Below are 13,059 nucleotides of genomic sequence, written 5' to 3'. Positions count from 1 at the left end.
TTTAAGTCCACAGGTACTGCCAGCATCTGGAAAAGCTGTAAACAGACACAGCAACAGCCCTTCTTTTTGGTTTGTTGCCGGGTCTCCCAGGGCCACTTGATCCCCTTTGGAAAGAACCTATTGTTTTCAGAAGCTCAGCAAGATGTGTGAATTCACTGGGTACATGTTAGACAATATTTGACAATGGGGTTAACACATCACGATGGTAAAATTTGAAACAGTCCCAATAATGCTCCTCTTGAATATCAAAATTATTTAAAATATTTTATCCTCTAAATGAGGCGTCATCTTCTGAAAAGATATTAGTGATCCTTTATACAAGTCCCATATCTGATAAGGCTTATCCAGAGACACACCTGAAAAAAAAGGCTTTTTACAAAATATTAACAATTTTTGCAAATAAGACTTCCTCCTCTTCCTCCTTTCTAGCCTGTTCTTAGCAACAAAGGCCTACCTCGTTTCAACGGTATACATTGTATTATCAAATATCTAATCTAAACTGGTTATCGCTCTTTAGCAAATCATTTTTTCTGCATAAGGAAAGATCCCCATTTTCCTCTTGAAAAATCAGTGAGACCAAGGTGACCATGTGAAATCCTCAATGAAGCCACAAACTAGTCCATGCAGCTTGATTTGAGGATTTTCTCTTTCTTCTTTACCGCAGGACAAACTTTTGACGAATCACTCCTCCATCATGTTATTCTGATACATGTGCCTATTATCAGTCCAAAGAACGTTTCTAACCTTCCCACATCCCGGACTGGTTCTCGACGGGATGGACGTCCTCTTGATCGGGGCTGAGAATGCATTCTTCTCTTATGACGCATTTTATGAATGACCTGATACAAGTCAATACTTTCATCAGGAGGAAATAGAAGACAAAGCTGGGTTCCACATTCAAGTTCAATTTCCTAGAACAGGAAAGCAGTAATTTACAAGATGAAAAAACGGAGAACCTTTCAGTAGACTTGTGTTTTCTTGATGTACAAGAACAAAACCAGACTGACTTGGAGGCTTCCTTCCCAAGGCTGATGATCATGAGATACCAATAAACTTCCTTGAAAGGTTTTCTTAAACCTTCAAAAGTGTTTGATGTATTTAACTTATGTAAGGATAAAAACCTTATAGTGTACAATCTCCAAAGTGATCTACAAAAAAACTCTGTGACAATCACCCTCGGCAGCAAAGGAGTATTTCTTTGTACAAAATATAGAAGTATCAAGATAAAGGCATCCATCCTAACACAGTGGAGCAAAGACATGTTAGTGTAGGTCAACAACTTTCATAATTATGAAATCTAAATGCACTGAAATACATCGTATTAACTACAAGGGCAAACTAATCTATGAGCTTTTTAAGTTTTATTTTCAATTATCCACATCTTCACTAATGAACAACAAAAACCTGGTTCAAAATTACATGTAAAAACTGTAAGCGTCACAGGTTTATTTGAAATCACTGTAGTCTTTTAATATTTTAATTTTATTTTGCAAACTTGAAAACCTTACATATACTTATCTAATTTTCATAAAGCTTCCTTATATTCAGAAAACTTCAGCAAAGATGTTAAATGGCATTTCTAAAACGTATTATACAAAGTTCAGAATGTGTTAAAAACAGTAATAATATAATGAAAACCCATTTAAAGTCAGGCCAATTCTCTTCAAACATTTTTCCTTCAATTTTTTATCAATGAAGTACCATGTAAAGCTATTTATCTTTCAACATTAATAAAGGTCATATTCATCAGTCATAATCACAGTAATCACAAGCTCCAAATAAGAACATTTACCTTTAATCTTTCCTACAAATTCTTTTTTTTTTTTTTTTTTGTCTTTTTAGGGCACCTGCGGCATATCGAGGTGCCCAGGCTAGTGGTCCAATCGGAGCTGTAGCCACAGCCACAGCCACAGCCACGCCAGATCCGAGCCACATCTGTGACCTACACCACAGCTCAGGCAACTCCAGATACTTAAAATCACTGAGCGAGGACAGGGATCAAACCCACAACCTCATGGTTTCTAGTCGGATTTGTTTCCGCTGCATATTGACAGGAACTCCTCCCAAAAATTCTATTTAAAATGGTTTTAAAATGTCTTTCAATAAAGATTTCTAAAAGGGCTGATTAAATATGTGTTTTTTAGATAATCAGTTGAAACAACAAACCTGTCCATCACGTCCAATCTTTACTGGCTTATGTTCATTCCAAGGATTGGTGAGATGAGCTGACTTAGTAAAGGGTAATTCACGCCTAAATACAAAATAAGATCATTACATTCTTTTGCAGAATCCTTTATACTACTTAAGTAGCAAATTCATATGTTAATCATGATTTAAAGGTGACTAAAATTTGAGACTAGCAAAACTTATTCCCTACAAAGGAGCCCCCTTCTGCGATGTACCCTTTCCACATTCTCCGTGTTCTCAAAAAACCCTAAAGAATATGCTTAAGAACATGAGCTTGGAAACCAAGGCAATTTGGGGTTTAAATCCTAGCTCTCTCTCAACTTCTCTAGGTCTGAATTTTTTCATCTTCTAAACAAGGATAGCACTACTTTCTTCATACTTAAGTAGTTTGTCAAAAAACTGACATATCAAATATTTAGCATATTTCCTGCTTCTGCGAACAAAAAAAAATTATGTTTTTATTTTATTTTGCTTTTTAGGGCTGCACCCTCAGCACATGGGGGTCCCAGCCTAGGGGTTGAATCAGAGCTATAGCTGACGGCCTACACCCACAGTCACAGCAATTTGGGATCAGAGCCACGTCTTAGACCTAACACCATAGCTCACAGCAACGCCGGATCCTTAACCTACTAAGCGAGGCCAGGGATCAAACCCATAACCTCATGGTTCCTAGTCAGATTCGTTTCCGTTGTGCCATGATAGGAACTCCAAAACTGTATTTTTAATAACTGATCAACAAAGAAATGAGCCTTAAACCAGGCAGTTAGTACAAAAGAAAGTAAGTGTCCCCTTGGTTCAGGGCTGCTTTCCCAGATTCATGTCTTCTGTTGTTTTGTTTTGTTTCGTTGTTTTTTAGGGCTGCACATGTGGCATGTGGAGTTCCCAAGCTAGGGGTTGAATAGAAGCTGTAGATGCCTGCCTACACCACAGCCACAGTAACACCAGGTCTGAGCCACTTCTGCAAACTACACTGCAGCTCAACGTAACGCCAGGTCCTTAACCCACTGAGCGAGGCCAGGGATAGAACCCATATCCTCATGGATATGAGTCAGGCTCATTACCACTGGGCCACAACATGAACTTCAAAAACTCTTTGTATTTTAATAGTTTCTTAGATTTTTCCTCTAAATTGCCGGTTAAAAAGGGTTATAGGAAAAGAATACCTAACCTACAACTACCAAAGTACAGGAAGGTTATAAATTATTGCACAGTTACCACTGTTATTTAAATATCACAAATGGAAAACCCTAGGTCCAAAATAAAAGTGTATGTCAAGCTGGTGTGAGTCACTTGTGGTTAAGATTCTTCTGTGGTAGTGGTTCTAACTAGATTCTAGAGACATTTGCCTACTGTTCTGATAGTTAATCCCAGCCTGAATATCAGAGAACTATGAGGCTTTAGGCAAAAGAGGGCTCAGATTAATAAGAAAAATTGCATGTCAAGGGTCATCACAATTATAGAACAGGCATCTTCAGTTAGTCTTCGAGCAGATATGTAATAAAGCAGGCTATAAAGATGATATCTTTACTGTGAGTATTCTAGGTGACATAGAAGTGATTCTCTGACTTAAGGACCTTAGTAAATGGCACAAATTTAACAAAAGAATATGAAACGGTACAGAGGTTCTTATGTACTGGATAGTGGTCTAGACATTAAAAATAAAAGGAACAGAGAAACCCTGAAAGAAAAGAGAAATAAGTTACTTGGAATGAATATGACAGGGGTGAATATAAAATATAGTCAGAAGATTTAATTTTGACCTATTACAGATTTTAGCTTTCTTCTGATCTAACTCATGGTGGCAACCTGGAATCACTTTTTATGTTCCCTTCTCCTATATGCTACCAGGCACCATCTATTCACACGTGATTAAAACAGAGAGTCAAATGCAATTCTCCTTTCATACAAAAAACTTAGTTCAAGTGACTTAACCAAAGAAATAATGTAATAAATATCCTGTGCCCCGTCAGATTTCTTTTAAGTATAGAAAAATAACTCTTGACAAACTTACGAGTATTAAAAAATAAAATTAGTTTCTAAAACTTAAGAATATTCTTTTAAGATAAACCTAAAACTTACTTAAAAATAATAAAAAAGCATAACTACCCCAAATTTTCCACAAAATATTAGCAGGATGGACTATTTGGGTTTGTATCTCTTCTGTTATTATATATACTTCAAATAAGTTGGTATAATAGCCAGTAAGTCAGTGAAGAAGAAAGTGAAGACAATAATTTGTGAATAAATTAAACCTATCTTCTAAAATTAAGAAACAAATTTTCTTAACAATAATTTGAAAATAAAGGTTAATAAAACAAGTTACGTTCAAAACACAATTTGCTACCACCAATCTAAAATTGGGTAAATATTTTTTTTCAATCCCTAAGAAATCATCTCCAAATATTGCTCCAGTGACATTAATGTTTCTATTCATAAAACCACAGACTTATTAACAAACCTCTCCTCTGGCCATTATCCATCCAAAAAATACTAAATAAAAATGTCTATCTCTACTAAGAAATAACTGGTACCCTGTCTTCCCTATAAACTATCATCGGATTTTTAAATGTTGTAACTTTAATTTACTATTTCATTTTAACTGAACTATAACTTTAATTTCTAAAGAACTATAAATCTATATTTAAAAACCCTAGGTTGGGTGGAGTATGGGAATATCATCTATGGTCTCAGCACTCTAAGGCTGCATTCTAACACTATAACTGTATTCTTTATGTTATTTTTCCACGTTATTACATGGACAATTATTTTTGCATATTACATTTAAGTGACAAACCCTAACTTAACCAATTTCCTATACGGAAGAATTCAGATTGCCTCTCATCCCCATAGAAAGTAATGATGGGATAAATACCTGATAGATTTATATGCATATAGCTTCTTGCTACTTTATTAAACAACAACTTAATATACCATCTCCACTATCTCACTGCCCATGTACGTTCACAGTTCCTCACTGCCCCACAGTAAAAGTTGAACTCCTCAGACTGGCCCACATTATTATTCATCTTTGCCTTTTGTTCTTCTCTTTACAATGTGCTTTATAAAATAGGTGGCTCCTTAGCCCACCACATACCCTACTCCCACCCTATGGTTTCTGATTCCATGGCTTATTCTTTGCACTAGTCTGCCTTCCTGAACATGAACAGCATTTTTCTGTCTTATCCAATTCCTCCATCTTCATCAAAATCTACATAAGCCAACTTTTGACACAAAAAAATCCATATGGTCCCTTTCAGGTAATTCTTATTTAACTAAAATCAATTTTACAGGTAGTAAGCAAATTTGCACATGCCAAAGTTCACTTAAATCATCAGCTTTTCATATTGTTGAAATAACTTCCTAGGGCCAAGATGGAGCCACTTCTGCCCAAGGTGCCTGAAAACCAGTAACTTTCACGTCCCTGTAAATGCTCCACTTGAGCAGAAAAGCAATATATCCAGTCAGCCAATTCCCAAACACCAGGCCAACTCTGGGCCTCCCCATCCCAAACAAGGCTGACTATTTGGCCCCATTCAATCAGTTATTTTCTTATTCATTTCTTCCTTGTTCTTTACTATTTATCCCATAAAAGCTATCTGCCCCCTGTACTACTTTGCAGTTCTCCACAAGAGACTATCCATTTTCTCAAGTGTTTTTATTTGTTTGTATCACCTACACTGACCTTTTTTTTTTTCTTCTTCTTCTTAGGGACTCACCCTTGGCATATAGAGGTTCCCAAGTTAGGGGTCAGATTGGACATAAAGCTGCCAGCCTACACCACAGCCACAGCAATGCCAGATCCTTAACCCACTGAGCGAGGCCGAAACCTCATGGTTACTAGCAGTGTTTGTTTCCACTGCGCCACAACAGGAACTCCCTGAACTGACCTTTTAATCATTTTTATGTACAATCACCACTCAATAAGGAAATAATGATTGCACAGTAAGAAAAAAAAAACAATGGTAAGTAATGCAGAGTTCAAAATAAGTCTATTTTTCTAACAAACATTTAAATCTTATACTATAGTTTCAAAAAAGCATAATGACAACTAATGTGATTTGCTAAATAACTTTCTTAAAAAAGCAATGCTTGTTTAACTAAATTAATCACCTCCAAAACATTATTAGCCAAGTCAGAGCGACTATTTCCCCATTCCACAGTAATAAAATGACATGTTAAATCAACTAAATAAAAACAAGTGCTAAATAACAATCCAAGAAATTGGCTGATTCATAAATTTATTGCCACATCACTAACACAGAGAACAAATAAAGTACATAAAACTCTTAACTAAGTAAATCTTTGCCTTATCTATGCATCCCATATTAGATTATAAAGATGGTAAATGGACAATCCAAGCATATGAATGCTAATTTTACTTTTAACATTTGTTGAATAAACTTTATGGATTCTAATCAGGCTAGGAATGAGACCAAAAAAAGGGGGAATAATCAGAATAATAAATTGAAACTAAGTAACTTGGAGTTTTAACATTCTTCTCAACTAGCCCATTCAAAACAAGGGTAATTTTAATTATCTACACTGAAGTGTGTAATCTACCTGCAAATCCAGTCAATTTTAAAGACACCTCCCAGCATCTTAGCATTCATTCCTGCTGGAAGTACCCAATGGATAGGAGATCCTCCATGATGTGATTCTGAAGAAAGTCTTGCAAATCCTAAGAGAATACATCACAACATAATAAATAGATGCAAATATAATTAATGTTTTTATATGTCCAAATTATTTTTATTCTTACCTTGAAATTTTCCACTCTCTCTTACAGAAAATATTAAGATAACACTCCTTGCAGATCTGAATGCAGCATTTAATTTCTTCTCATTTACTGGCAGTGTAGACCATACACCCTATATAAATGAAGTAAAAATCAGATTGAAATTAATACAAATCTTTTACGTTTCCAATCATATTTGCAAAAGACCAATACTACCAATAAGCTATAATGAATAAAGGTCTCATTTTTCAGCTGTGCAAATGAGATAATCAAAATCTCAGGAAAAATATGAAATTATCAACCTTAACAAAATCATTAAAACAATGAGTAAACACATTGACGAGCTGATCGTATCATATGGGCTAGAGTTTCATATAATAAAAACAGCAATGTACAATTATTTTACTATCAGAACTATTTACTATGGCAAAAACATTTTGTTTGAAGGTTACTCACAATATATACATTTTCTTAAAAGACTGTGCCTGCCTAATCAAATAATTAAAAATTATTATTATGTTAGTAAATCCATAAGTGAAGGCTTTCTGTGAAACTGCAGCATACATTTTTTTCTACTTAAGTTCAAATTTTCATGTATTAATAGTTCGACTAAAGAGGCCTGTGTTTTATGTAGAGCTGCAACACAGTTATTAATTTCCAGAGCATTTTAATCAATTCTTTGTTCATGAAAGATTGATACTGAATGGTAAAGTAAGCCAGAAGTTCTCATTCAGTTTGAAATGCTGATACATACTACATCTCATTCACACTAAGTACTTAATTACTTTTGCCTAAATCTACTCCAGCTGAAGAACTGAATAAACTTTTCACTAGATAGTTATTTGGTGTATTATTCCTGCCATCTGTAAAATTTTATGGGTACTCCTTAAATTAGAAGTATAGGACCATTAATATTGACAAACACAGTTTCAAAATGCTTTAGTTTTAACTTTCTCCAAGTCAGTAGAAATTAATTTAAACCAAATATAGTAAAACAGCTGGTATAAAAAGTAGATGTAGTTTTAGAGCAAAAACATAAAAAGAAAATCTTAACATCCTACAGCAACTGGGCATATATCCCTTTTTTGAAGCCTAGGGTGGGCCTTTAAGCCTACTCTTTTTTTTTTTTTCTAAATTCAGATGATTTTACTTCTAAAAGTAAAATAAACTTTCCATAAAAGAATGATGTCTTGGAGTTCCCATCATGGCTCAGTGGTTAAACGAACCCGGCTAGTATCCACAGGTTTGATCCCCGGCCTCGCTCAGTGAGTTGGGGATCTGGCGTTGAAGGTCGAAGACACGGCTTAGATCCCACATTGCTATGGCTGTGGCATAGGCTGGCAGCTACAGCTGATTCAACCCCTAGCTGAGAACCTCCATATGTTGTGGGTGCAGCCCTAAAAAGACCAAAAAAAAAAAAAAAAAATGATTTCTTTTCAAGAAAATCTCAAAGTATAAAACAAGCAGCAATATAAAACAAAAACTAGTTAACTAAAGAAACTCTTTAAAAAGTGTTAGTATAGTAAGTTAGCAATTGAATATAGAAACACAAAAATCCAAAGAAGCACATCTCTTGTAGTACAATGTATATTTATACACATTCTTCAAATATTTAATATTTTTATTTCTAAATTCATCCTTTTAAAAAGATTTAAAAGAAAACTCATATTACTACTAGGTTGCCTAACTAGTCAAAAAAGCAGACCCCACATAGGAGATGGGCTATGGATCTTTAAAGCTTTAATGAAAATTACAAAATCTCATGTACCCAAGGGATACTTAAGTACACCTTCACATTTAAAATTTTTAAGTTTAGGGTAATTTCAACAGAATTGATGCTAATACCTTAGCTTTGGCAAGGGACACATTCTCATGGTTGTTACTCTTTATGAGAAAAAATCTTGCATCCTGTAGGACATATTTGAGTTTACTGGTTTGATCTGAAAAAAAGAAATCCAAACTGATTAACCCCAGGCCATTAACACACAGAGGGATATCCGCTGTACTAACTGAAATTAGCCCTCCACAACCCAGCTAAACTTTTAAAATTCATAATCACCCATTCAACCTGGAGAGCTAAGCCACAACACATAATAAAGCAAAGCTAAGAAAAGACACCAGCATTTTCCAAGAAGGTAAACCTAATATAGTGATGTTCTGATATATCAGATTCATCTTTTAAATGTAAAAATGGTTATATACTTCACAAATTTTAATCAGATTCATCTTTAAAAATTGCTAAAACCATTATGCTATTAAAAGTATATATATACCACTCACTCTATCCAAAAACTGGTAAAATATCCTAAGATGTTTGCTACTGTTCTAAAAGGTACATAGGAGTTCCTGCTATGGCACAGTGGGTTAAAGACCTGACTGCAGCAGCTTGGGTCACTGTGGAAGTGCAGTTTTGAATCCTGCCTGGCCCAGTGGGTTAAGGATTCAGTGTTGCCACAGTTAAGGCTTGGATTCAATACCTGAGCCAGGTGCGGCCATTAAAAAAAATGAGAGAAAAGATATGCAGTAAGAAGTGAGCATGGACTTGTATGTAAGACTACATTATTAATTTTTTTCCTTTAATGTAATATATCAGAACATTACTACATTAAAATCAAATATTAATGGAGAACCAATAGGGCAAAATAATGACTTTAGGCAGCATGCAATGAAAACAATTTCAAATTTAAATGATACCTTTTCGGACAGCACGAACGGAAGATGATAATTTCTCATGCTTCTTTTCTGAACCTGTATTTAGCCAAAGTACATTTGTTCAGATTGAGCTTTAATAGAGATAAGACAAAATTTCTACAGTCTTGTCACATAAAGTTCTCATTCAAGACAAATTATTCTTCCTGGCGCACCCACACACACAAAAAAAAATACTTCTCAATGTGTACGAGTGTTTTGCTTTTTTGGATTGTTTGGATTTTTTAAAAAATATTTGAACAGTTTCTCACTCAGAAAACTAGTCACTGAATCATCATCTTCCAAGAAAAAAAAGTGAAATTCCACTTAAGCAGTAACAGAACAGGATTAAAATAATAAGAAAAAGCTTAGTTTCCTTTGGAATTATTACACTGAACATGCCAGAAATCAATACTAATGAACAAGTTCACGCTAAACTACAGCCTCCACACACTTTTTACAGCAGATTACGTTAGAATCATTCAGATGTGATCACAAATCAAAGTGAGAATACCTGCATATGACTCTGATGCAGAGCTCCCACTTCTATCAAAAATTATAGGAGATATGCCTCTAGCTCTCTTCCTTTCCTTCTTTTTCTCATCTACAAAAGAATTAAAACAAGGTTTTAAAAACATTACAACATAGGTACTGGTAATTAAAAAGAATGTATGTCATGTGTCTGGATTCTGCATAATTCCTAAGTAATAGTTCTAACTAATCTCTCCGTACCCCTCAATTTCCTCAGAAGGTGTTCCAATTCAAAGACACTGTTCAAAAACTAAGGATATTGTGTTATTTCTCCCACCAATTTTAATGAAATAAAAACACATGGCCAGGAGTTCCTGTTGTGGCTTGGCAGTTTAAGGACCTGAAACTGCATCTGTAGGGATATGGGTTCAATATCTGGCCTCACTCAGTGGGTTAAGGATGCACTGCTGATGCAAGCTACAGCAAAGGTTGCAGATGCAGCTCAGATCCGGTATTTCGGTGGCTTGTGGCCTCCGCAGCTCCAATTCAACCCCTAGCCCAGGAACCTCCATATGCTGCAGGTATGATCATGAAACAATAAGGAAAAAACACATGGCCATAATTAAGGACCACTTATCCTATATATAAAGGTGGTACTGAATAAAGTCTTAAAAGAAAAAAATTCAGCAAAGTAAATTCAACTTTTCTTTCAATTAAATTTATGGTGTTCCCCTTCTATGCAATGGGTACTGTTGTTTAAGTCCTCTTTTTAAAAAGTATACTATCATTCTTCATTACAATTCCAACTCTGAATCTATCTTAGATGTTTGATAGAATCCCAGAACCCAAAGCTTTTCAACTGCTTTAAAAAAAAAAAAAAAAAAAAATACACACACTACAGTAAATTAGTTACTCCCTTCTGGTTGCCATTGCTTACTTTTGTATCTTCAATTCCATTCTTCTTAACCACTTCCTTCTTGAATTACTGCTTACTTCAAAATCAATTTAAAATTATCTCTAGGAGATCCCATCAAGGCACAGTGGAAACAAATCCGACTAGGAACCATGAAGTTGCGGGTTCGATCCCTGGCCTCACTCAGAGGGTTAAGAATCCAGTGTTGCCATGAGCTGTGGTGTAGGTCGCAGACATGGCTCGGATCCCGCACTGCTGTGGCTGTGGCATAGGCCAGCAGCAACAGTTCCGATTAGACCCCTAGCCTGGGAACTTCCATAAGCCATGGTATGGCCCTAAAAAAAAGACAAAAGACCAAAAAAAAAAAAAAAAAAAAACAACCCTCTAAAATCTCAATGATAGTGTATGTTTTTCTATAAAACAGGAGACAGAAAAGGGTTGCATTACCTGTCATATAACAACAATTTCATACTTAATTTGGAACTTTCTAAGCATATAAATGAGAGCCTAACATGGCATCAGGCTCTTCAGTCTATCTGTATTTTAACTATACCACTATAAACACCTTAACTTTTCAGCCAAAAAGAGTATGACGGGAGAAAATGCATATACTTATTTTTATAAAAATAAAAGAATGCTGAAAAAGATTAATGATCTTGCATACAAACTCTTATCTTAAAAACCTTAAATAAATTATTTCCCTTAATCCTCATTTAAAAAAAAAAAAACAAAAAAAAAAAACCACTCATGAGTTACTTAATACCATTATTCTCATGTGCCAAAAAATAAAATTTCAACTTAGAGAAAGTGGTTAGGCAACTTGGCCAAACTCCTATAGTTTCTAGGTGGCAGGACCTAGTTTCTAACTTTCAAGTACAAGCAATGAGCTCTATTCTTATTAAAAGAACAGAAAAGATATTTTACTACTTTTTTTTTTTTTTTTTTTTGTCTTTTTGCCTTTTCTTGGGCCAGTCCCACGGCATATGGAGGTTCCCAGGCTAGGGGTCTAAGCAGAGCTGTAGCCAACGGCCTACACCAGAGCCACAGCAACGCAGGATCCAAGCCGCGTCTGTGACCCACACCACAACTCACCGCAATGCCAGATCCTTAACCCATTGAGCAAGGCCAGGAATCAAACCCGCAACCTCATGGTTCCTAGTTGGATTCGTTAACCTTGGCGCCACGACAGGAACTCCTTTACTACTATTTTTGAAAGGGGATTCTAGGTCTACTAGGTTAAAGATGGAAAACTCCAAAGACATAAGTTCCTTTTAAGGTTTTTTTTCCTTTGTAATTTACTACTAATTGCTTCTCCAAATAGATCTTAACAATAAACTGGTAAATGATGCTGCCTTTCCTAACTTAGGGTAAGAAGGAAGGGCAAAGCAGCCTATTTATCTTTCTGTATAAATACTGGCACAATTACAAAGCCAAGCCCACTTAAAGTTAGTAACCTTGGAGGCATAATGATATTCAAATAACTAGCTGTAGAGAAAAGCATTTGTTTCCAGGCTTGTTGGCTTTGAATAATGATACCTAACTTTCAAGTTTTAAAATCCTTTCCCTCAGGGCAAACTGTAAGACTTCAAGAGAACAGACTGAAGCCTTTTAGTATAAAAAACAGATAAAACAACTGGAGGTTTTGTCAAATCACAAATTTCTTTCTTATCCATGTCTGTTACTGAACCACATTCTTATATAGTGTCTGGTACACAAAAGGAACTAAATTCACTGAATCAGTATGACAAGCACATGAAAGAGATCAGAAAAATAAAACTTAAAAAATTTTTAAAATTATTTTTCAATTTTTCCTATTTGAATAGTTAGGAATCTAAGCATTATAAACTGATAAAGGATAATGCATCTCTTATTGTTATTTAAAAATAATACTTCATGGTTTTAACTACTAAAAGGATCTCTAAGATGATGCAGGAAAAATAACAGAAGCAGATCTTGCCCAACTATTTTTATGTAATGTCAAACAGAGCATCATATGAAAAATCCCAAAGGATTTTTTCTTTTGTATAAATAACTTCCATTGCTCTTAAGTTTATAATCTCCTCTA

General features: G+C 35.0%; 1 protein-coding gene across 8 annotated transcripts in view; it reads right to left on the bottom strand.

The window, feature by feature from the left end:
- YTHDC1 (YTH N6-methyladenosine RNA binding protein C1) overlaps window positions 1-13,059 on the bottom strand; it is a 58,680-nt gene that overhangs the window by 8,096 nt on the left and 37,525 nt on the right. For 4 of the 8 annotated variants that reach the window (XM_084972412.1, XM_084972413.1, XM_021101399.2 and 1 more), the window contains exons 5-11: window positions 10,125-10,214; window positions 9,617-9,670; window positions 8,768-8,862; window positions 6,947-7,055; window positions 6,748-6,865; window positions 2,167-2,251; window positions 745-911 (exon numbers count right to left, since the gene is read on the bottom strand). In XM_084972412.1, the coding sequence (XP_084828538.1) occupies window positions 745-911; window positions 2,167-2,251; window positions 6,748-6,865; window positions 6,947-7,055; window positions 8,768-8,862; window positions 9,617-9,670; window positions 10,125-10,214 (718 nt within the window). The remainder of the gene's footprint in view (window positions 1-744; window positions 912-2,166; window positions 2,252-6,747; window positions 6,866-6,946; window positions 7,056-8,767; window positions 8,863-9,616; window positions 9,671-10,124; window positions 10,215-13,059) is intronic. The other 4 variants (XM_084972414.1, XM_084972415.1, XM_021101401.2 and 1 more) reach the window with 1 other exon arrangement.

The sequence above is a fragment of the Sus scrofa genome, chromosome 8 (assembly GCF_054392235.1).
Source record: "Sus scrofa isolate SSC_HxYL_T2T_F1_AM1 chromosome 8, Sscrofa_HxYL_maternal_Yorkshire_Landrace_v2.0, whole genome shotgun sequence".
Taxonomy (NCBI): Eukaryota; Metazoa; Chordata; class Mammalia; order Artiodactyla; family Suidae; genus Sus; species Sus scrofa.
Note: the sequence above shows the minus strand (reverse complement) of the source record. Positions and strands in the feature narration are given on the sequence as shown.